At 32.3% G+C, this 23,924-nt stretch overlaps 2 protein-coding genes across 3 annotated transcripts; both read left to right on the forward strand.

Annotated features, from left to right (window-relative positions):
* Nucleotides 1–7,096: 7,096 nt before the first annotated feature.
* LOC112518058 (WAT1-related protein At5g40230-like) lies at nt 7,097–12,269 on the forward strand. Of its 2 annotated transcripts, XM_025125606.1 has the most exons (7): nt 7,097–7,354; nt 7,478–7,543; nt 9,700–9,813; nt 9,898–10,096; nt 10,182–10,340; nt 10,654–10,805; nt 11,993–12,269. In XM_025125606.1, exons 1-7 carry the CDS (start codon nt 7,149–7,151, stop codon nt 12,138–12,140), a joined length of 1,044 nt encoding a protein of 347 aa, XP_024981374.1. In that variant the 5' UTR covers nt 7,097–7,148; the 3' UTR covers nt 12,141–12,269. The 2 variants fall into 2 exon arrangements, with proteins under 2 accessions (XP_024981374.1, XP_024981375.1); XM_025125607.1 differs by lacking the exon at nt 7,478–7,543 and having other exon boundaries at nt 7,104–7,354.
* A 3,835-nt stretch (nt 12,270–16,104) lies between these two features.
* On the forward strand, nt 16,105–20,632 carry LOC112518394. Its single transcript, XM_025126068.1, has 7 exons — nt 16,105–16,209; nt 17,291–17,466; nt 17,551–17,750; nt 17,846–17,944; nt 18,057–19,564; nt 19,940–20,012; nt 20,317–20,632. Exons 2-7 carry the CDS (start codon nt 17,370–17,372, stop codon nt 20,482–20,484), a joined length of 2,145 nt encoding a protein of 714 aa, XP_024981836.1. The 5' UTR covers nt 16,105–16,209; nt 17,291–17,369; the 3' UTR covers nt 20,485–20,632.
* The last annotated feature ends 3,292 nt before the right edge of the window (nt 20,633–23,924 follow it).

A 23,924-nucleotide genomic window follows, 5' to 3' on the forward strand; every position in this document is an offset into this window, starting at 1 on the left:
ATTAATTATATATATACATATATATGGAAACTAATTAATAAAAAAAATATAGCATTAAATTAATACTGATATCTTTGACATTCTACTACACCATAAAAGGACTCGATAACAAAAAATTTGTATCCCACCTATCATTCCCTTATCCATAGAACTCTATATACCATAACTTGGTAGAAACAATTTTTATCTAGTGTGAAAATTTTATAAATTATTTGTTGAGAAAATCAAGGTGTAACTCGAAAGGAGTCAATTAACTTTTTTGTGTTCATGACATTTCGTCAAATAAAACCATTTGAAGCATTGTCGGAGCTTGTTTTGGCTAAATGTTATGAACATTGACGATGTGATAGAGAAATTTCATCTTGTAGCACTAGTTATGTAAGAACTGCGTCTAAAATGTTGTCATTTGTTCATCCACATCTGATTTCTATATGAATATGATGTAGCATCCTTGTTTTTTTGTAACCTAGATCTATGATTGTTTATTCACTTAGACCCGAGGTCTAGATCATATCACTCTCTCTCTCTCTTCTGGTCTATCTCGGCTAGATCCACATATGTTCTTTTGTGAATGGTTTTTTAAGGGTTTTGTTGCCGTTTGTTTCTTGAGTGTCGGATCTTATCTTCTTAGATTTGGTATGGTAAGTTCAAGTGTTGTTATCCCTCTATGTATCACTCGTCTTCTTGGATATTCTTTACAAGTTTGCGCATATTTTATGATTTTTGTTGGATTTGAGTGTTAGATGAATCTTTTTGGATTTGTTTTAACCTTAACTGGATCACCAATAATCTTAAGAGTTTTGATTAATTTTTAATTTTAGCACTACATCTTATCTTCGAATATCTTGTCTAGTTTTTCTTCTTCCAAAGATCTATGGTGTTTCTCTATGTATTCTATCATGTTTGTTGCGTGAGTGTGACTGACTACCAAGCGACTTACCCTTCTGGAAAAATCAATTATTTTAGCATTTTTTGTTGCTCATATAATAGTGTTTTCTTTTGTGTGTGCATCGGTTTCTATCGCATGTCGAATGGTTTTTTTTTTTGCAATGTGCAACGGTTTTTTATGCCATCGACGCTTCTCTTTTGCATCATTCTCTATTGGTGGTTGAGGTGCTACTTAGTTTTGGATGTTGTTTATCCAAACTTATAGTAAATATCTTGGTTCTTTAAACATGACGTGTTGTTATCTCGTGTTCTTTTTCTTGGTTACTATTGTGTTTCATCTAATTTGGGCTCTCTTGAGCGAGATTTTTGGCCCATTTTGCAAGATTTCCTGCTTGTTTTGTGGCCTCTCTCGGTTGATTTTTGTTTTGTTTCTTGGAACTGCCTTTTAATTTAATCTGTATTTCTTTCGGTCTTGTAAGTTATATGTTTTTCGGTTTCATGGTTTGTAATGAATTCTTTCCCTTTCTCTTTGTAATTCATATCATTGTAAGTCCTCATCTTCCAACCTTAAATCTGAACAAAGGATTGATGGTTGGTTGGCTTCAATCTCTTTGGCATAGATAGGGACCTTTTATGTTAATAACAGGATTTTCTCCAAGCTTTGATTTGTTTCGGTTACAAGACATAGATATAGCTAGTGATGGCCAAACCGGCCCGGTTCGGGACCGCTGGAGGACCGGGACCGGCCAAGGACCGGTTATACGACCGAAATCTGGGACCAGTTATGGATTTGGGGTGTTTCGCGGGACTGGGACCGGTTATGGACCGGCCCGGCCCGATTTTTAAAAAATGTAGCTATTTTTTTTAAAATGTAGCCGTTATTTTTCAAAAAACAAGTCGTTTTGTGGCCCTTTTTTTGTATTTTTTGCTTTCTAAACACTTTATATAAGTGTATTGGTTGAGGAATTTACATACCAAGTTCTTGATTCGCAAAAAAACGTTCACAATTATCGGTTTCTCGCTATATTTTGTAAGACAATGTAATTTTAATTATAATAAAACGYATTTTTAAAGTGTATTTGAGTGACTCAATTACAAATTTTATAATGTATTAAAAATATATATCATTAAAAAAATAAAAATAAAAAAATTATTTTTTAATGACCGGGACCAGTTGGGCCTGGCAGCCCACAACCGATTACAATAAAGCTTGACCGGTTATGAAAAATCTTGGGACCGATTGGGCCCAACCCGGCATGGGACCGGTTTTTGGCCATCACTAGATATAGATAGTATTAGTTATCCATTCAATTGTTAATCTTAAATATGTTTGATGGAGATCATTCTTGATTATTCAAGTTGTAATTTAAATTAATGTTATATGTTAGATGAGAATGATGTCTTATTAGTAACTTATTTATACTATATTATAAAGTATTTGACAAAAACTCTATAAAATCATATTTATGCATGAAGTATAGTATATTGATACATATTACTTAAAATTCAAGATTACAAGTAAATTATGCATAAGTACAACTTATTAAAGCTTCATGTTTGAATTCGTGTAACTAACTGCTGATAAACATTATCAAATAGAGGATAAACATCTCATTTTAAAATATAAAAAATCTAAAATATAATTAGGATAATTATCGATTTCTAACAAAATAATTAATTATTATCTTTACAAAAAAATTATATTATTAAACCAAGTATAAAATTACTTCGTTATTGAACCAAAATTAAATTATAATAAAAAAATAAATTAGACAATTACACAAAAAATGAGGAATTTTAAATAGTTTATTTGATACTAATATCAATATATTTTTGTCAAATTTTTATGATATCTTTAAATTTATGTTTTATTCAAAAATAAAAATATCATCATTTTTTTCAAAATCACATAAGACCATACTATAACATCGACTCAGATAAAAAATAAAATAAAATATTAAAGTCAAGATATATTTCGTTACATTATATGAATATCCTTCTAGTGGTTCTTAATGATTCCTTTATATTTTGCAAATCATTTATTTCTTGTCTTATGCCTTTTGTTCATTTTTAATTTACATTTAGATTCATGATTTAGATTTTTTTATTGATGTGTTTTGTGTCTCAATTATTCAGTGAATTTTTTGGATTTTTTTTATTTATGCTATTGAATAAATATATATTTTTTTTCCATCACGTGTTCATATACAGAAAGATGTTAACTATGCATATGTGCATATCGAGAAACACACGAATGATTGAATGATTTTTAATTATGCACATATGTATAAAACCTTTAAAAAATGCATAAGAAACACGTCTATTCAAAAGAGGAATGATTGAATATTGTCATCTATTCACAAATGCATAAAACCCAGAAAACATATTTTCAAAAGAATTTATAAAGCTCTCAAATAAAAAGCTGAAAACTCTCTTGATTTTCAGTCAGATTACTATTACTACTTCATATTACTACTTATCCATATACACCAGTGGTTTAGAGATTTCTTCTACTGACCACAGTTGCTCATACCAAGTACTAAGGGGCCGTTTACCGAACATTTATCCGGTAAGCGCTTACCGATAAAATTTAACATTATCATTTACTTACCGGGTAAGATTTTAGTCCAACAAAACGGCATCGTATACAACAATTTACTTGGTAAGCACTTACCATGGTAAGTGTCATCGCCCTCACTTACTGGGTAAGACTCTTGGTCATTGTCTCACTCTTACCGGGTAAGATTCTTGATCCTTACCATGTTCTTCCGATAAGGTAACGTGATTTTGGTAAGCGCTTGCCCGGATAAGCGTTTGGTAAACAATCCCTAATTTTCTGGATTTTATTTAGTGATACTGGATTCTTAAACCATTACAGGAAAATGATTTAAGCAGTCATATAATTTTTTTTATTAGCTTAAGTTTTTTTCTTCTGTCCTTCACTAATCATACATCGGTGATTCTTTTTCCTAAGACTATTTTACCGAGGGACTTTCACCGAAGGATCCAACTTTTAGCAACGGATTACCGACCAATCACTACAACAAAATTGGGTTTATAGGACACCCCAAATCTCTAAGTGTTTCAATAGACCGTTTTATAGGACTTAAATTATAGGACTAAAATATAAAACGTTCTATGTAAAGGTGTTGTAATAAGTTTATACGACGCTTTTGGACGTCTTAACAAGTTTTTAAGGACATTTTTAATATAAAGTGTCGTATTAACAACTTTATAGGACACTTTAACAAAATCGGGTTTATAGGACACTTCCAAATTGTAAGCGTCCTAATAGACCTCTTTATAAGATTTAGTTCATAGGACCGAAAAAAATAAAATATCCTATTTAAAGGTGTTGTATTAAGTTTATATGACATTTTTTGATGTCGTAATAAGTTTTTTATGACACTTTTAATATAAAACATCCCCTTATCAACTTTATAAGACACTATTTAAAAATTTGTCATATAAAAACAAATATCCTATAAAAAATAGATTTTATAGGACAATTTCTCAAAAGTGTCCTATAAAGTTGATAAAAGGATAGGACACTTTGTATTTAAGCGAAACAAATTATACCAAAAACCGATCATTTTATTCTCTTTAATATATGACATCCATATTGATATATATTTTTATCTAGTTTTTTGTTTGTTATACTTTTATCTGTTTTTTTGGTTTGTTATTTGGTTCTTTTTTTAGGTCCTCCGATGATTTAACCTCTGTATATAATGGAAACATACCATTGATATTCTTTTTTTTTATTAACCTGGATATCCAACCCGCTATGCGAGCCGACTAGTCCCAAAACAACCACCTGGTTTACAGATAGCCCTGATGTTCTACAATGGTTTAAAATGATTCATCAACAAAATTTTAGTATCTCATGATCTTATTGCCTTACCATATAACTCTATATATTAAAATTGGAGAAATATTGTAATCGACTAAATTTTCAAGATATCCTTTTGAGTAATCTTTCAATTTTCATTTACCTTATAAGTTAGTTTTTGTCAAACATGATTTGATCATTAACTATTAGCTAAATTATCACCTACCAACAAACTTATCCTTGTTTGGCAAACATAGCCTTTTAGTTTAAAAAAAAAGATAAAAGTTCAGAAAAACCCAATAGATTATCCTTTTGAAAAATTAAAACAATAAACTGTTTTTTAAATAAAAAAAACCATTAAAAACTCCCTGATTTTGAATAATTAAGTCTCTAAACAATCTTTTCAACTAAAAATAAACCATCAAATTTTTAAAAATTAATTAAGGTCCCGTTTACCAAACGCTTATCCGAGTAAGCACTTACCAAGTCACTTTACTTTATCAGATAAATATGGCAAGGACTAAGATTCTTAGCCGATAAGAGCGAATGCAAGAATCGAGAGTCTTACCCGGTAAGTGAGGACGATGATTCTTACCATGGTTAGCACTTATCAGGATAAATTGTTGCATACGATGTGTTTTAGTGAATAAATATTATGCGGTAAGTAAGCGATAATGTTGAATTTTACCGATATATATTTATCGGGTAAGTGTTTAGGTAAACGACCACTAAATATATTAGGGGGTTGATATTCATACACCCTGACGTTACTTTCTCACCCCCCCCCCCCCCCTTCTCTCACAAAGTCACTCCCTCACATACCTACCCTCTCTCATATTCAACGAATTTTTTTAAAATAATAATTTTAAATTTATACTTTATACCTCTATAATTAGTTAATTAATTTACTTTACGTCCTTTACTTTTAAATTTTTCATTTTACACATTTATTAAATTAACATACATAATCGTATATAAATTAAAACATGTTTAAAAATACATTTTTATTTTAACAAGTTACACCATTATAATCGTCTTGTTAATACCTTCGAAATGAGTCTAATATTAAATAGTTTTTGACTTAATTATATTATTATATATTATATATACCGTAAAAAAATACTTTTAATATATATGATTTATACTTTTATAATTCTTTATTTAATTTATGATACATCATTTATTTTTACACCATTATCACATTAAAATACATAATTTTATATTAACTAAAATTAGATCTAACAACTAAATTAACCTTGCAGGAAACATTTTCATACCCTTTATTGATCTTGTTCATCTTACATACTCATTTTTTAATATACTTGTTAATTTTTAAATTATACTTCATATTCTCTAGTTAACAAACGAACATGAACACACCTGATTTCTAAACGAACGAACACGAACACAAAGATTTTCGTTCGTTTATTGTTTGTGTTCGTTCGTTTGTTCGGTTAAGTTTTTTCATTTTATACCCTATAATTAGTTAATTAATTTACTTTACGTTCTTTCCTTTTAAATTTTTTATTTTATACTCTGATCAAATTAACATACATAATCGTATATCAATTAAAATATGTTTAAAAAATACATTTTAATTTTAACAAGTTACACCATTATAATCGTCGCGTCAATACCTTTGAAATAAACCCAATATTGAATATTTTTTGACTTAATTATATATTATATACTATGAAAAAATATTTTTAATATTTACATTTATAGTTATTTATTTAATTTATGATATGTCATTTGTTTTTTCAAATTTTGTTTTACATCATTATCATATTAAAATACATAATTTTATATTAACTAAAATACGTTTTAACATGTCACGTTAAATTCTATCTCATATACATCAAGTAACATGTTACATTATGAACAATAAAGAAGTAAATAAATATAATAAATTTTTATAAAGATATAAAGTATAAATATTGAAAAAAATTCATATACAAATATATAATTTAAAAAATACATATTTTTAATACTTTATTAATTAGTAATAATATAAAGTTAATTAATTTATAAAATTATTAAAAAATATATGTATCCTTAATACTTAATTAATAATAATATATAGTTAATTAATATATGTAATTATAGTATAGATAAAAAATTTAGAGGGTATAATAGAAAAGTATTTAAAAAATTAAAGGGTGAAAACTAAAAATATTAAAGGGTTAAAAATAAAAAATAAAATAAATAAATTTTAATTATTTTATTATATTATATAGATGAGGGTATAGAAAATGTTGGGGAAAAGAAATACGAGTGGGTGGGATTAGAAAACCCCATATATTATTAATTAAAAGAAAAAATTGAAAAAAATACCATATTCCGGTGAAATATCTTTTCAATGAGTAGAAGTTGCAAGAAATATCCATTACCTTCAAATCCTAGAGAGAGGGTAAGATAGAGAGAGAAGATGGTTGGTGGAGAGAGAAGAAGATGCATCTACAGAGATGTATTACCATTTGCAGCAATGGTGATGGTGGAGTTCATGATTGTCGGTGGCAACACTCTCTTCAAATCTGCAACTGCTCAAGGATCCATCAATTCTTATGTCTTCACCTTCTATGTCTTCCTCCTTGGCTTCTTCTTCCTCTTGCCTTGCCTTTTCATCCTCAACAGGTACCTACCTTCCATTAATGGCGCTCTAATTTCTCAACCTCATCATATACACACTGCACAGTCTGATTCTCAACCTTATATACACACACCTTCCATTAATGGCAGTCTAATTCTCAATTGCAGAAGAACAACCATTCCACCCATCAAATTCTCAATTGTAGTGAAAATATTTCTGCTTAGTGTGCTCATGTAAGCTGCTTTGATTTGCTTTCAAGTATATCTACTTCATTGATTAATTAATTATATAATTTATTTTAGATATTATTAATTCTTTAAACTGAATCTGTCAGTCAAAAATGGGGGAAGAATCGTTAAGGCATCCCTTGGCATGTTAAATTATTAGATTTTGAACGGGGTTTTCGAAAATTTGGGCCCAAAGTTACATTTGTTTAGGGTCTTTTATGGACTTGTGTAAAACTATAGCCGAAGTTATTTAGGGTGTGTTTGGTGCGCTGGACAAGGTGGGACAGAACACTACAGAACACATTTGTCCTACGTTTGGTGTGACTTAATATGGAACTAAGTAGAACTAACTAGGACAAGGGTGGGACACGGTTGTTCTGTCTTTACCCCTGGAACTCAGTGGAACACAAACTTTTTTACCACACTACCCCTTCCCCCTTTCTTCCCCACATCGCACCCTCTATCAATCGGCGCCCCTGCACCTGCCAAAGACGCCGCCCCTCCATCGCACCCTTCATCAATCGGCGACGGCGACGGCGACCGCCACTGGAGTTCTAGGTTCCCCTTCATCTCGACGAGTTCTACAGGTAGACGATTGCCCTAACCTTCTCCTTCTCCATCTCGACGGCGACGGGAGTTCTAGTCCATACACACAGTCCGCCTCCATCGCTTCTCCTCCCCATCGACGGCGACCATCTCCTCTTGACGGCGCTCGCTTCCTCCCCATCGACGGCGCTAGCTTCCTCCCCATCGACGGCGACATCTCTTCTCGACGGCGACCATCTTCCCCTACCCGACTGTTGCTTCTCTTCTCTCCATACGACCATCTTCCCCTACCCGACTGTTGCTTCTCTTCTCTCCATACTCAAGTACGCATTATCGATCTGTGAGTAGTGAACCAAGCTCTGTTTGTGGTAGATTTCCTTTCCTTGATCGAATTTGGTAGTGAACACAGCAGCTTATTTGTGAGTAGTGAACACAGCAGCTCTGTTTGTGAGTAGTGAACCAAGCCCAATTTTCTTCATTCAATTGTTTCATTGTTTGTGGTAGTGAACACAGCAGCTTATTTGACTGCCATTTATTTGTGAGTAGTGAACACAGCACTTGGCTTTTTTGTGAGTTTTTAATTAAGATTGATTTTGGTGAAAAAACACTAAACAGCTCACTGAGGGTAAATTGGTCATTTTAACAAGTTCTGTCATGTTCTGTCCTGCCTTACCAAACGCTGAACAGCTGTCCCGTCCTGTCCTATCTGCGCACCAACGCACCCTTAGGATCAAACCATTAATTGTGTGGTTTTAGGTTTAAATCATTAATGATTTAAGTTTAGTTTCATATTGTTAATGGATTATTTAATTCTATTACTATCTTGTTTGTATTCTAAAACATATTATATTGGGATTTTTTTATTATATTATGAAATGGTGTAATCGACTAAATTTTCAAGATGTCCTTTTGGGTAATCTTTCAATTTTCATTTACCTTATAAGTTAGTATTTGTCAAACATGATTTCATCATCAGCTATCAAATAAAAGTTCAGAAAACCCCAACAAACTATGTTAATTGAAAGAAGTTCAAATTGATTATTATATATCTATACTACCTTATTAACCCTTATGAATCTGTCGGTCAAAAATGGGCGAAGAATCGTTAGGGTCATCCCTTAGCATGTTAAATGTGAGATTTTGAACATGGCTCCAAATTTACATGTGTTTAGGGTCTTTTACTATAGTCGACGTTATTTAGGGTCAAACCATTAATTGTTTGGTTTTAGGTTCAAATCATTAATGGTTTAGGTTGATCGTTTTATGTTTAACCCATTTTTGTTTCTTAACATATATATTATTTGTTATCTCATTTATGCAATGTAATCAAAAGTTTTGGATGTAGCAGAGCCTCCAAAGAGATTGGAACGTTTCTGAGAATCGTATGAGAAGAAAAATTATTGTGAGAAGCGTAAGAAGATATCTGAATCATTTATCACTTTTAATTTCATGGTCATCCATGAATTGTAATTTAGAAGGGAATTGATCCGGGGTATCTCGGTGCAACTTATTAGTGTTGATATTCAATTAGGATTAATTCAAATGTGAAGATTTCTTCTTACGGTTCTTACTATAATAACACAACAATTTTAAACGTTGTGATATATATATGGCAGGTACTTGTCACAAGTATTTGGATATATCGGTCTAAAGTACGGTTCTCCGACTCTATCGTCGATCATGAGTAACCTTTCTCCTGCGTTTACGTTCATGCTGGCATTCTTCTTCAGGTTCTTTTCCTACGCATTAATTGTTCTTTTAACCATCATGTTTTAAGGAAGAAAATGATATGTTATTTTATTTGCATTTGTAAGGATGGAAACGATAGATTTCCGAACTTATACAACTCGAGCAAAAGTTACAGGAACGATAGTGTCGATAGCAGGTGCACTTGTAGCAATGCTTTATAGTGGTCCAACGCGTTCAACATACTCGTTTAGCCTAAACTCGGTCATTGGAGGCGTTTTACTTGCAAGTCAATACTTCTTAGTTGCCTTCGCTCTCGTTGCTCAGGTACCGAAATTGCATCATTTACTACCCGAAAAGATAGACAATCATGTCGCCTTTGTAAAAGTGAGTATGGCTAAAATCATTGCAGGCAAAAATAATGTTGTCGTATCCGATAGACATCATGGTGGTGTTCGTGTTCAGCGTAAGTGGATTGTTTGTAGCGGGACTTGCAGGGTTAGTCATGGCTAGAGATTCGGATGCTTGGAAGCTAAAACTCGATGTCATTTTGGCCACTACGCTATACATGGTAAAACATGTCATCTTCGTACTAATTTTCTAGCAACTTACTTAACTTTTAAGGGGTTGTTTGGCAGTTGTTGAATGATATTAAGATGCTCTCATGATATCTTGAAAAATGAAATATAATTGTTTGGTAATTGTTTATAATGAAATTAGGACGCTTAATGGTTAAGGGAGACTCATGATACAAAACTATTTAGAGAATTTTAGAACCATTAAGAGGCATACTTTTTTTTTTGTCAAACAAGATTCACCTCTTAATGATTCGGAGGCTGCCTCTTAATGGGTATAATATGATTACTTAACTTGTGTATATGTAGGGGTTTACTTCTGGATTTTTGACTGTTGTAATACAAATTTGGACATTACGCAAGAAAGGGCCGGTCTATGTAGCCATGTTCAAGCCGTTAACAATTGTGATAGCGATCGTAATGGGTGTCTTGTTTCTCGGTGATTCACTACAGTTTGGAAGGTTATCGATCTCTCACTCTAATTATCTCGATCACCTGCATGAGTAAAGAATTAGTAATTCATGATTTCACTGTGTTTATGGAGTTTATAGGATAGTGTGAGAAGGGAAGTTATAGTGATAAGCGTAAGAAGAGATATGAACCGTTGATCACTTTTAATTTCATGTTCTTCTATGAATTGCGCTTTAGAAAGGAACTGATCTGGTGCACCTTATTAGTCTTGACATTCAGTTAGGATTCATCCAAAGGTAGAGATCTCTTTACGTTTCTTACAACAACTTCCCTTCTCATCCGAGCCCAACCCTATATTTATATATAGAGGGTTGGAATTCGGTGAGAATCGAAGTTATGAAGAGAAAAGTAAGAAGAGATCTACACCCTTAGCTCAATCCTAATTGACGATCAATAGAAATAAGTTGCATTGAGATGCACTCGATCAATTCCCGTATCAAACGCAATTCATGGGTTGGGGGTGCGATTAAAAGTGATCAAAGGTCCAGATCTTTTCTTACGTTTTTCATCTTAACTCTTATTTTCAGATGATCCTTCGTCTATATATGTATATGTGTGTGTATATATATATATGTATACATATATATAGTGGCATCTAAGAATATGAAGGGGCTAAATTTCGTGAGAATGTAATAAAAGAAGGTTCATATGTGAATTATTGGAAAAATCGATTAGATGCATATGTGAACCCATATGAATATATCATAATGTTGGTTCAAATATGCATCTTCAGATAGATTTTTTCTGATTTTTCATTGGATTCACATATGAACATTTGTTTATTACATTATGACAATATTTAGCCTTCATATTTGAACCAGTCTCTAATGTATGTATATGTGTGTGTATGCGTATGTGTATGTATATGGTGCAAGTCAAATAAGAACCACAAAAAAATCATAAACATGTGAGTGCCAAGGGTAAAAAAAATTATGAATAATTCTCAACCCTTGGATTAGATCTACAATCGAACATTCATAATCACAAAATTACCACAAGAATTCTCAATAATTACAAAATTGTCATCGTGTAACTTTAAATCATTAACTTATAAAGTTGATCAATAAACATAAATTAGTCTTACGGGTTTCATAAAAAACTCTTATCTCACGTGAACTGAACTATATATATATATTTGCAGTTCCAAGTAAGTGCTTTGATGTTGTTTTTGATGCAGTGTCGCAGGGGGGATGATAATAACAATAGGGTTTTATGGGGTGGTGTGGGGTAAAGCCAAAGAGGAAAGTGGACCATCGGCTCAGACCACCGTCCCTCTCCTCCAACCACATCATGCCATTGAAGATGGTGGTTCAATCGTTTTTTGAACCTTTTTGGTTTTTTAGGTGTTATTAAATAAACAATTGTTTAATTAAATGAATATATATTACAGTACGTTTCCCCCTTCTAAAGATTCGTTGAAATAAAATTACAATTTTTATTTATATGGTTTAAAACTTGTTAGTTTTATCCGTTCGAAAATCAGGTATTAGCGACAAAATTTTGCAATATGTTGAAATTTAGCGACGAGTTACTTGTAAACGCAATCCTTTGTAGATCAGTTGCTAACTATCCACTGATTGGCGATGAACACGGGGCAGTAGTTAAACGGAATCCATGAATTTTGATTTTAAAAAAATTGATAATAAAAATCCACGTGTCTGTCGGTAATTAACAACGTACACGTGGATTTTTATTTAAAAAAATTAAAAAAAGGAAATTTCACTTATCCGTCACTAATCAAGGACAGATTAGTGACGGAAACGTGGATTCCTTTGTTAATTCCTCGGTAATCAGCAATGGATTATGGATCAGGATTATTTAGTTTTCATGTTTTCTCATGTGTATGTGTTATATGTACACATGTGTATGTGTCATATGTATACATATATATATATATATATATATATATGTGTGTGTGTGTGTTATATGTAAAAATGTGTGCCTGTATGTGTTTATGTTATATGTATGCATGTGTATACACATGTTATAGTATTTGTATGCATGTATGAGGATATATATGTATGTGTGCTTGTATGTCTATACGTATGAATGCTTATATGTATCTTGGTTGCTAATCACACATATATAATGATGGATCGATCTATCTATCTATATTGTTGTACATATGTGTATATGATACATCATGGTGTTGATCCAAGTGTTGATCCTCTTTCTTAGTGATTTGATGATAATCATTTTTACCTTACGAAGTGTACTATCTTTGTATTCAGCTTCAGCGATCATCACTGAATCTGTTCAATGATCGCTGAACATGTATTGTAATTCCTTCGGAGACAAGTATTCTTCAGAAAGACAAAACTCACATCACATAACCTTCAGCGATATCGAAGATAGAGACAAGAGTTCGTGATCTGATGTGGTTTTAAGTGATAACAAGCTCACCTATACAAGTGTGAAATCTACTCAAGATTCAGTGAACACTGAAGAGACCTCCAGCGTCATTCTAGTATCAGCGATCAAATGAATGTTGTTAAACAAGATTAGTTTTTGTCTTGTCCTTCTACACACAAAGGACAAACCCATACCTCTCAAAGTAAAGTACTGTACGGAGTCACTTTACTGTTTCCAAGCATGCTTACCTACTTTGTGAAAGACTACTGTTCATATACAGCCAAAGACTGTATATTTACAACAAAGGACAAGCTCACATCTTGAAGTTTGCCACATGCTTTGTACCTTCTGACTTGTATGTAATCTAATGAGTATAAATAGCTGAAATGTTCTCTCTTCTCAGTTGTCTTCCTATCTCCTCTTGAATCTCTATCTAAGAGAAAGACAACCACTGTAACAAGTGAAGAACAAAATACTTCTTAACTTATTTCTTTTAGCAAGTATTTTCTTTATTGCTATCTGTAACTTGTGTGTTTCTTTGATTGTTTAGATAAGTTATGTTTCTTATCTTTTCCACAAACAATCTGTAAAAATATGTATTGATAGTTTTTTAAAAAGTGAAAGGTACTATGTTTATATTCACCCCCTTCTACAAACTGTTACCTATAAATTTTTGTAGATCCGGTTGGGACCACTTGATCAGTGTTTGTTTTAGTGTTTTATTGGTGTTTTATTATCTCTTTCTTTCTAGATAATTTATTTACCTATCAAATGGCTTTGAAAAATACGAGCACAATTTTTCACGATAATGACTCTCTTGCCAAACCTCCCCGGTTTTTTAGAGACAACTTCAGTCTCTGGAAAAACCGGATGACTCTTTTCTTAGAGGGTGTGGATCTTGAGATTTCATACTACATTGAAAAATGAACCTTTGTTGATCCTTTCTCTCAGTGATTTGATGATTCCTTTTATCTATCGAAGTGTACTATCTTTGTATTCAGCTTCAACAATTATCACTGAGTCTGTTTAATGATCGCTGAACATGTATTATAATTAAATTGTGTAATTGATTGAATTGTATGTGATTTCTAATTGGAAACTAATCTGAATCATTAATTTTGTAATTGAATCGATTTTGTGAATCAATTTTGGATTTCTTGGTGTTCGAGTTCTTGAAACTGTTCATACTAAATTTTGTCAATTTGGTCGGTTTTTTATTGCAATTTGTATTAAATTCAGTTTGTGGTAAATTTTCGAACCAATATGTGCTTATTTCTTTCAAATTGGTGTTGTTTTGAGTAGTTTGGATTAAAATCTGGAAGTTTTTGCCTAAGTGAAATTTCATCGCTCGATGAAAAAGTTCATCAAGCGATAAGAGTGTTCATCACCTGTTGCATATCCTTTGGTTGTTCGATTTGTGTGTTACGCGATAAAAGCTTTTTGACCGATAAGTTTTTGATCAATAAGGTTTGGTTGTTCGATAAAGCAAGTGACCGATGAACACTTGCCCGATAAAAAAAATATCTGGTAAGTGTGTTGACCGATATCTTTTGGTGACTGATAAAGAGTTGACCTGTAAGATAATCCATCCGATAACTTTGTTTGGTATTTTTTTGTCCGATAAGATTCAATTTGTTGTCCGATATCTTTGAAAATATTTGTGACTTGTCCGATTAGTATTTTTTGTTGTCCGATAAGGTTGTTTTTGGTGATATTTTGTCTAAAGGCCCATTTACCAAATACTTACCCGATAAGTATTTACCAGTAAAATTTAACACTATTATTTACTTAACGGGGGTGAGTTTCGTATCATAATTGCGGATCTCATGGATGGGGTCAAATTTTTTCAAAAAAACCCTCCTTCCCAATGTCAATATTTGATTACAGTTTACCCAGGGTCGACCCGGTCCATAAAACGGTAAGTTTGCAATTGTGGACTTGGTTAGAAAATGTAACAAAAACCACAGGGAGATGTCCGTAATTGCAGACCTGGTATAGTGTGACAAGGGTAAAAATTACAAACTTTTTTGTCGTTTAGTTGCGTTGTTTTGATAGACTTAGGGGTTGTTTGTTTACCTGTTAATACTTTCATTAAGAGACGGTCTCTGAATTGTTAAGAGGTGAATTTTGTTTTACAAAAAAAATCTACCTCTTAATGGTTCTAAAACCCTCTTAGGGTGCATTTGGTATGCAGACTACATGAGACAGGACGGGACAAAAAAATAGTCCCATGTTTGCCATGGACAAAAAAAACATGGGACAAGGTGAGACTATTTTTAATTTTAGTGGGACAAATCTTATTTTTTTTGTTCCACCAAAAAAAGTGGAACAATATGGGACTAAAGTTAAAATGACAATATTTTGATTGATTTGTTGTCATTTTACAATTATTATATGATATAAAATAACATTGAACAATATTTAGGGGTAATATGGTCATTTTAATAGTTTTGTCTCGTCCTGTCCTAGTCGTACCAAACATAGGACAAACAATTAGTCATGTCCCGTCCCGTCCCATCCAATCTGCGTACCAAACACTGCCTTAATGATTTTGTATCATGACCTCTCTTAATAATTCAACGTTCTAATTTTTTTGTAAATAATTACCAAATAATTATATTTCATTTTACATTATATCATAAGAATTTCTTGATCATTCTGACCCATAATTATTTTGCACTATATCATAAGAATCTCCTGATCATTCTGACCCTTAATATTTTGCACCAAATCATTGAACGACTGTCAGTTATTTTTATAAAAATGGACGAGAATGGCCGATAGGTAAAATCTAACGATGAAAATGGTTATTTTAATTAACTTTTGAAAATAAAATTTATCCTTGATGCTTGTTCAACAAGCTGAGAAATTGTGTTACCGCCGTTTATGGACGCTCTCTGCAACTCTCAGTTCTCGTCTTCTTGCTACTTGCTACTTGCTACTTGCTACATGCGTTACACCATTAACAAAACTTAAATCTTTGGAGGTTAGGCCTCGATTTAGGCCTCGATTTTGGGGCTTAGGTGTGCAACTCTCTATTAGGTTAGATTTCTGAACCTATTGATATTCTTTGCAATTGCTCCATTATTCTTTGCAATTGCTCCATTATTCCTTTTTATCTTTCAGAACTGAATTCATCTCTGCGTTAAAATACAACTAGATTGTTGCAATTTATGTGTTATTTGTTTTATTTTTGAAAAATTGTTCCATTGCAGAACTTTTCTATAACTTACATGTAGTTGATCAAAATAGATACGGCCTAGGGTTTTTTGTGATATTTGTGGAATCATGTTGGTTTTGATGCTTAATACTAATCCTAAATAGTCATTAGATGCAACTTTTTGCAAATTGTTGAAATTTTTTGTGAATTATCTAGCTTTTTTGCCTCGTAATGATAGTTCCAGCATGATGGATTGTTCAATCGTTTATTGTTACTGTATTTGTTCCCAGAAATAGACCCCAGTTTGAAGAAATGACTATACGAGGAAATATTGTTGTCTTAATGTATAAAATAAGCTCAATAAATAGGAAATAATGGTGATAAATGCTTGGATTTCATTTTGATCATTATATGCTGGGTAGTATTAAATAATTTCGTGTAGTGGCGTAGTTGTGGTTGATTGTTCACTCTTGCCGAGAAAATCTGTAATTCACTTGAGTTGTGAATTTGTTTGGTGTGGTTGGAAAGAAAGTTCTTTGAAGAATACAAGTCTGATTGGTGTTTGGTGCTATTATATTCGTTGAAATTTGAAACAAGAAGGTGTCTATGACTCAATAAGTTTTATTTCCTTGCTCCATTCTGTTTTCTGTAAATAGGGAGGAAAGGAATGAAAGGTAGAGAGCCTGAATGAGGTTACACGCCTTTATGTGAATGGAAGTTTGATTATTTTCTGTTATATCAGGAACGCTACAATTAGAGAAACTATTAAGTTCCGAGGTGAATCTTTACTCTAAGCAGACTGAGCTTGAAGTGTTGGCAGTCTATATGTCAGTCTGTTGCTGTTATTTAACCTAGGTTTAGAGACACTGATGTTGCTTTTTTTTGGTGGGACATTGCATTTTTTGGTTGATCGTAATTGGCTTAGCTAAGGTGCACTAAAGTGATGTACATCTATGTTTACAGATGAAGTATGCTCATGGAGAAAGAACGCAGATGAAGTAACCATTAAGTTGGCCGTTGAAACTTTGAAATAGTGATCTTCATGTCCACCAAGTCTTCTACTGTGCCTGTCAATGCATGGAATTGGGTCATCCAAGCCCTTTCAAAATTTAAGCAAGTAGATTCATCTACTTTAGTTGGTATGCTTGATATTGCCTTTTGTCTGTTCCTTAAACTTCTTATCTATGTCATTTTCCTGCAAGAACTGGAGATTCATGTTTCAGGTCTGGTAAAAAAGGCTCCTGCAATCTCGGATGATTTAGGAAAGGATGCAAGGGAGATGCTCTCCTTGCGAATCTTAGAGAGCTTGTTTATTCATGGAAGTGATGAAGCTACAGTTGATCCTGAGTCTGCCGAAAATGCTAAAATCTCTTTTGATCCATCAGAGCACTGTGAAGATGTCCTGCACAAGATATTAGACGAGGTAATATCGCTTTTTCCTGGTAAAGTAAAACAAGTCTAATATGATCTGTTGGAAATCATATATTCTACTTATTCTATTATTTGCAAGTGTAACAGACATCTGAACCACTGACGGAGTTAGAACGGCGAAAAAGGAATGTTCGTTCTTTTATAATGCATAAAAGGTCTTCTTTGCCCAAAAGCTCTTTTCAAAAGGTGGGAAATAGTTTGTTTTCATTTGCATGTGTATCACAAATGGCTAAAAGAATAAGACTTTTGGTTTCATTTACATCCTGCTGCATGGCCCATGTTTTGTTTGCTCAAACAGTTTAAGGAAGCACTTCTTGAGGGCAGTCACCCGCTTCTTTCAACATTGAGAGAGAGGAGTAAAGTAGGAGCTGCAAATGTATCTGAAAATACAAGTTATATGGCCGATGTCAATATTGATGCCCAAACTACAGTAGCTGAGGATGATTTAGCATCACAAAACCCTTCAAATGGAAATAACAAATTACAAGAAAGCCTATTACAGAAATCTAATAAATTAGATAATTTCACCAGGAGAATTACAGAGCATATTGGAAGAGAAGAACATGAAACGTCAATAGGATCCCCTGTAAAAGGCTTAGGGGAAAATATGTTGATCGATCATGTTGAGTATACTGTATCAAAGAAGGTTGAACAAAGTTGTGGTAATGCTAATACTGAGCATGGTCAACAGCAGCCTCCTGGTGATAATGGTAGTACGCCTCAAGACACATGTAGAGAGGGACAGGAGAAAACGTTGCCAATCGATAGCATGAAAGGTTTAGAATTTGGTGGGGAACCTAGGGACTGTAAGAATGATACTCTACCAAACGTTTCCAATAGTGGGCCTTCTGGTGAAGGAAAAAAATCCATGGAAAAGGATAGCCAACTTGAAACTGGTAGTGGTAGCGAGAGGTCTGATGATGAGAGGACTGATAGCGAGTCTGATGATGAGAGGACTGATATTGCTGCCAAGAAAGAAGCTTTCTTGAGCTCCCAATGCACACTCAGTCAGGATACCATGGCTATGAATGACTGCACTGAGATATGTCTTTGTATGAGGTGCAACAAAGGTGGTCAGTTGTTAGTTTGTAGGTCTAATGCTTGCCCATTTAGAGTTCATGAGAGCTGTATGGGCTCTACTGCCACACTTGATGAAAATGGAAAATTTTACTGCCCATTTTGTGCATATTCTCGTTCAATATCCACGTATCTGTTAGTTAAGAAAAAGGCTTCCTTGGCTAGAAAAGACTTGCAAGCCTTTTTAAGCTTGGGAGTCGAACATAGACAAAAGATATCCTCTAAAAGAGGAGCTGGCCTGGAAACAAATGAAACAAGACAAATCGGAGCCTCGGGTGAAAGTTTTGTGGTATATGGCAATGGAGATACTGTGAGTAGAGGTAAAGAAGATAGTCCACACGCTAAGCTATCTTGTGGAGAAGAGGAGACTCGTGTAAGCAATGCAGAACATCCAATGCTAGCTGAACCTTCAAGATTATGTGTTAGTAACGAATTACATTGTGGAGATAAAGGTGTTTCTGTAGGCAGTGGAAGTTTGAGAAAAAGAGGAGGGGTGGAGAAAGAAGTAGGCGAAGTGTCTCGACCTCTTACAAGGATGGAAGCACATAAAATTGGTGAAAATGCTGCTATTCATTCAGACAATGGATACTTGAATCAGCCAACTACTGACTCGCTTTATCAGCCATTACACCAACCAAGGATGCCTAAAGCAGATTACAATGAAAACGAAAGTCCTGCTTCTGATGTTTCTAATCACTCAAGACGATCCTATAAGCAGAAATCACCGTAGTAAGTCATTCTCAAGAAACTTGTATTTTGCATCTGTTATTCGAAGAGAAGTAGTAAATCCCATACAATGAATGGTGCATGTAGATCCTTATTCCACACACAAAGCCCCTAGTAGGTCCACTTACTCGGTCATATGTTTTGTATACGAGAATGTGGCTTTCAACAAGCAACACTCGTTTTTTTAAATGCATGACCTTCCCTATACCTAACAGAAGAATGCCTCAAAATATGTCAGAAGGACATGCATAAACAAAATCTATATTCTATAACTAGAATTGTGTTCTATATTGACATTTAAGTGTTCCCATATCCAGTTAAATTCATTTATTCACTTTATGCTGGAGTTTGATGATGAACCTCCATTCTAATTTGCAGCACATCTCCAACAATTCCTTTATTAGGGCGAAAGAAACTCCAATGGACTAAATCAGAGGAGGAGATACTAAAGGTACTCGAGAGTTTCTGCATATGCCAAGTTGTTGATACTATTCATCTAGTTTTATTTTCCCTTTTTACATATTTCCCATCTAAATAATGGAAATTATTTGCTCAAATGTCCAAAAAGCTTACAACAAAACAACTCGAGATATTTAGGTATATAACGTTAAGAGATCGATGAGCATGCAGCCATTTTTGTTTTAATAGGTCAGGAGGTGATGGATTTAATCGAACTCTCGTTTTGTTAAATGAGCTCCTAATAAAACTTGATTGGAAGTAGAAATTCAGTTTGTTTGTTTGAATTTTGTCTTCAGGAAGGGGTGCAGAGACTTTGGAGTATCGATAATAAGAGAATTCCATGGAGGGAGATATTGAGTTTCGGTGAAGGGGTGTTCCACAAAAGCCGTACGGCAATCGACCTAAAAGATAAATGGAGAAATATATGCAAAGGAAGCCCTGCAGCTAAGAAACCAAAACTATAGGTGTTTGTTGATAGGACTGGTTGTGTTGGTGTTGTAAGTAATGAATGGGAATTTGGGTGTTGTAAGTAATGAATGGGAATTTGGGTGTAGTAGGTACTGATTTGTGGTCCAAATGGATTTGGGTTGGATTATTGCATCTACAGTTTGATTTGGATGTAGCTGCTTCTGTAGTCTCTCTCTCTCTATCTCTCTGGGTGTGAGTGTGTGTGTGTGTGAGAGAGAGAGAGAGAGAGAGAGAGAGAGAGAGAGAGAGACGTTGGTATAGTGATGGGAGTTAAGTTGGTGCATGGAAATGCATGGGAAAAAGGTGTGGGAGGATTGAAACCGTGAAAGGTCAGGACTGGAGAACATGTGAATCACAACTCGTGATTCTCTCCAATGTTTTGAGGTGCATATATCTCTCTCCCTCCCTCCATTACACATGGAGATATATATATATATATATATATTGTGTGTGTGTGAGTGCAGTGTGTTTCTGTTGTGTGAAAGAGAGAATGGAGTGGGAAGGAGAGTATCCGATGAGAGTATACATTGATTGTAGACAATTATTTAACTACTTACCTACATCATTCAACTTCTAGATACATATATATGTATATGATGGCGTCCCTTAAATGAGAACCATATAAAAACCTGTGACCACTTATTTCGAATTATTTTTATATGATTTTTCATTAAATACTAGAGTTTAAAATATTGTCTTTTATATATAGAGAAAGAGAAAGAGATGAGCAATTAAATGCAAACCATCTTTATTTGTACAAATCATGCAAACCACTTTTATCCGTCAATTTTATTGTTTAATCTTATGAAAAAAAATTATGAAATTTTTTCATATAATATTTTTTTTGATGAAATTGTTTCATATATGGTTATGAATTTTAATGAAACTGTTTCATGTTTTTCTCTAAAATTAATACAACGAAAATGATAATATTTATGATTAACACATTTTACAATAAAAATGATTAATCAATCTTTTGTAATAAAAAAAATGAAAAAATATGATTGGTTGAATGAGATTTGTACGGTTTGTACAAATAACATGTTTTGTAAAGTAAACCTTCTTTATATATATACACACACACACTAGAAGAGTACTTGCATCTCGATTTTAATGTTTTTATTTATTTTGTCTCAGTCGATGTTATAATACAGTTTTATATGGTTTTGAGAAAACGATAATGTTTTTAAGTTTTGAATAAAATATAAATATGAAAATATCATTAAAAATGAAAAAAATATTATTGATGTTAGTACCAAACTAACTATTTAAAGTTTCTCATTTTTTGTATTTCTTTAATTTATGTTTTTGTTTTTTGTATAATAATATAGTTTTTTATAAAAATAATAATTAAGTATTTTATTATAACTCAATGATTATCTTAATTATATTTTAGATTTTTTATATTTAAAATGAGATGTTTATCTTCTATTTAATTATGTTTATCTGCAGTTAGTTATACGAATTCAAATATAAAGCTTTAATAAGTTGTACTTACGCACAATTTACTTGTAATTTTAAATTTTAAGTATTATGCATCAATAAACAGTACTTCATTCATAAAAAATGGTTTTAAAAAGTTTTTGTCAAATATTTTATAATATAGTATATATATATATATATATATATATTTGTTTGTTTCATAATAATTTTATATGTATTTATTTGACCATGTTAATATTTTTTATATTTAATTTTCTTTTACTAAGTGAACAAAAAAAGTTTGACATGCAACTTTTACAATGTCAATACAATCATATATAAAACAATATCTTAAATCATAGTTCTTTATGAAAAAAAAAAATATCAAAAACATTTTTATGTTGGTTCTCTCAGGTTTGTAACCTTTTTATGGTTTTTATTTAACTATTATCATGTATATGTATATGTAGATGGAGGTTCAGACGAGAACATGGTCAAAATAATAAAACACGAAAACAATCAAACCATATGTGATTTTGCACTGAAATAACGATTAAGGACTGCGACCATCACAAGGGTATGCGAGCAACTTAGCCTGCGACTTAAGTCGTGGCTAAAGTCATGCAGAATCACATGTAACTCAACATGTGATTGGTAGATCACGATGGGATAAGAACAAAATTTCATCATAACTCTTGTTCTCACATTCTCATACGAGCTTAAACATATGTGTGTTTATATGACATTAAATAAATATTAATTTAAAACTAATTATTAAATTACTTACTTTTTTACTTTGATTAACCAAATTTCTCTTTTTATGAGGAGCATATATTTTATAAAAATAATGTCAATAAATATACCATTAAACTTGCCTAGTTGCCTTCGCATATATGACGTTTCAAATGTAATCCATCACATTTGTATAATTAATGTAATCCAATCAATTGAGATATTTATGGAAATGATGAGAGCTCATTTATTATGATTTGAATATTTATGGAAGATGACTAGGGTTCATTAATTATGATTAATACTTTATATTATGAAACAATTAAAACTTTTATGAAATCACATATTAATCAAATTAAATGGACGGTTGAGATTGAGTTGTATTGGTTGTATAAATGTATAGAGGTGAGTTATGCAATTCTTTACATTCGTACAACCAATACAACTCAATCTCAACCGTCCATTTAATTTGATTAATATGTCATTTCATAGAACTTTTAATTGTTTTCTAATATAAAGTATTGATCATAATTAATGAAACTTATTCATCTTTCATAAATATTTAAATCATAATAAATGAACTCTCATCATTTTTATAAATATTTCAATTTATTGAGTTGCATTAGTTGTACAAATGTGATGAGTTGCATTTGAAACAAAAACTATCTCTATAATATAGTAATATCATGTTAACTTTTATTTTAATTTTTACCCATAAAATTTAAGCGAAATTATCCAAAATAATTCCTTACGCTCTTTAATATATAGTTTCAAGATATGATTATCAACTATAGAATCATAAACAAATGAACTGAAACTTTCAAAGGAAAAAATTTATTATTTTAAAAAATATAAATATTATATGTAATGTTAAACACACGATGTATTTCTATAAATTTCACATGGTGAAAAATATCGTAAAATATAGTGTTAAATTCATCTAAAACGATAGATGAAAATAAACTTCATTCTCGTTTGATTTGTACCTAAACATTTTTTTTTGTTAATTGTCGATATCCAAAGCAGCCATTGCACAACTTAACTACTTTCATTGGATAACAATCACGTTTTTCAAATTCTCACGTTCTGTTCCTTTCAACCCGTCACATGAATATACATCTTCAAACAGATAATGTGAAAATGAGTTAAATGAATAAAAATACGATTCATCTTAATTTTATTTGTGGAATGAGAAAGAGACGTGAACATTTAGAACTGAAGAGACTTACCCAATTTCGCGAGGCTTTGAAAAACAGTATAAAAAACCTTAGTAGTTTTAATT

Source organism: Cynara cardunculus, assembly GCF_001531365.2.
Source record: "Cynara cardunculus var. scolymus isolate 2C chromosome LG 9, CcrdV1, whole genome shotgun sequence".
NCBI lineage: Eukaryota > Viridiplantae > Streptophyta > Magnoliopsida > Asterales > Asteraceae > Cynara > Cynara cardunculus.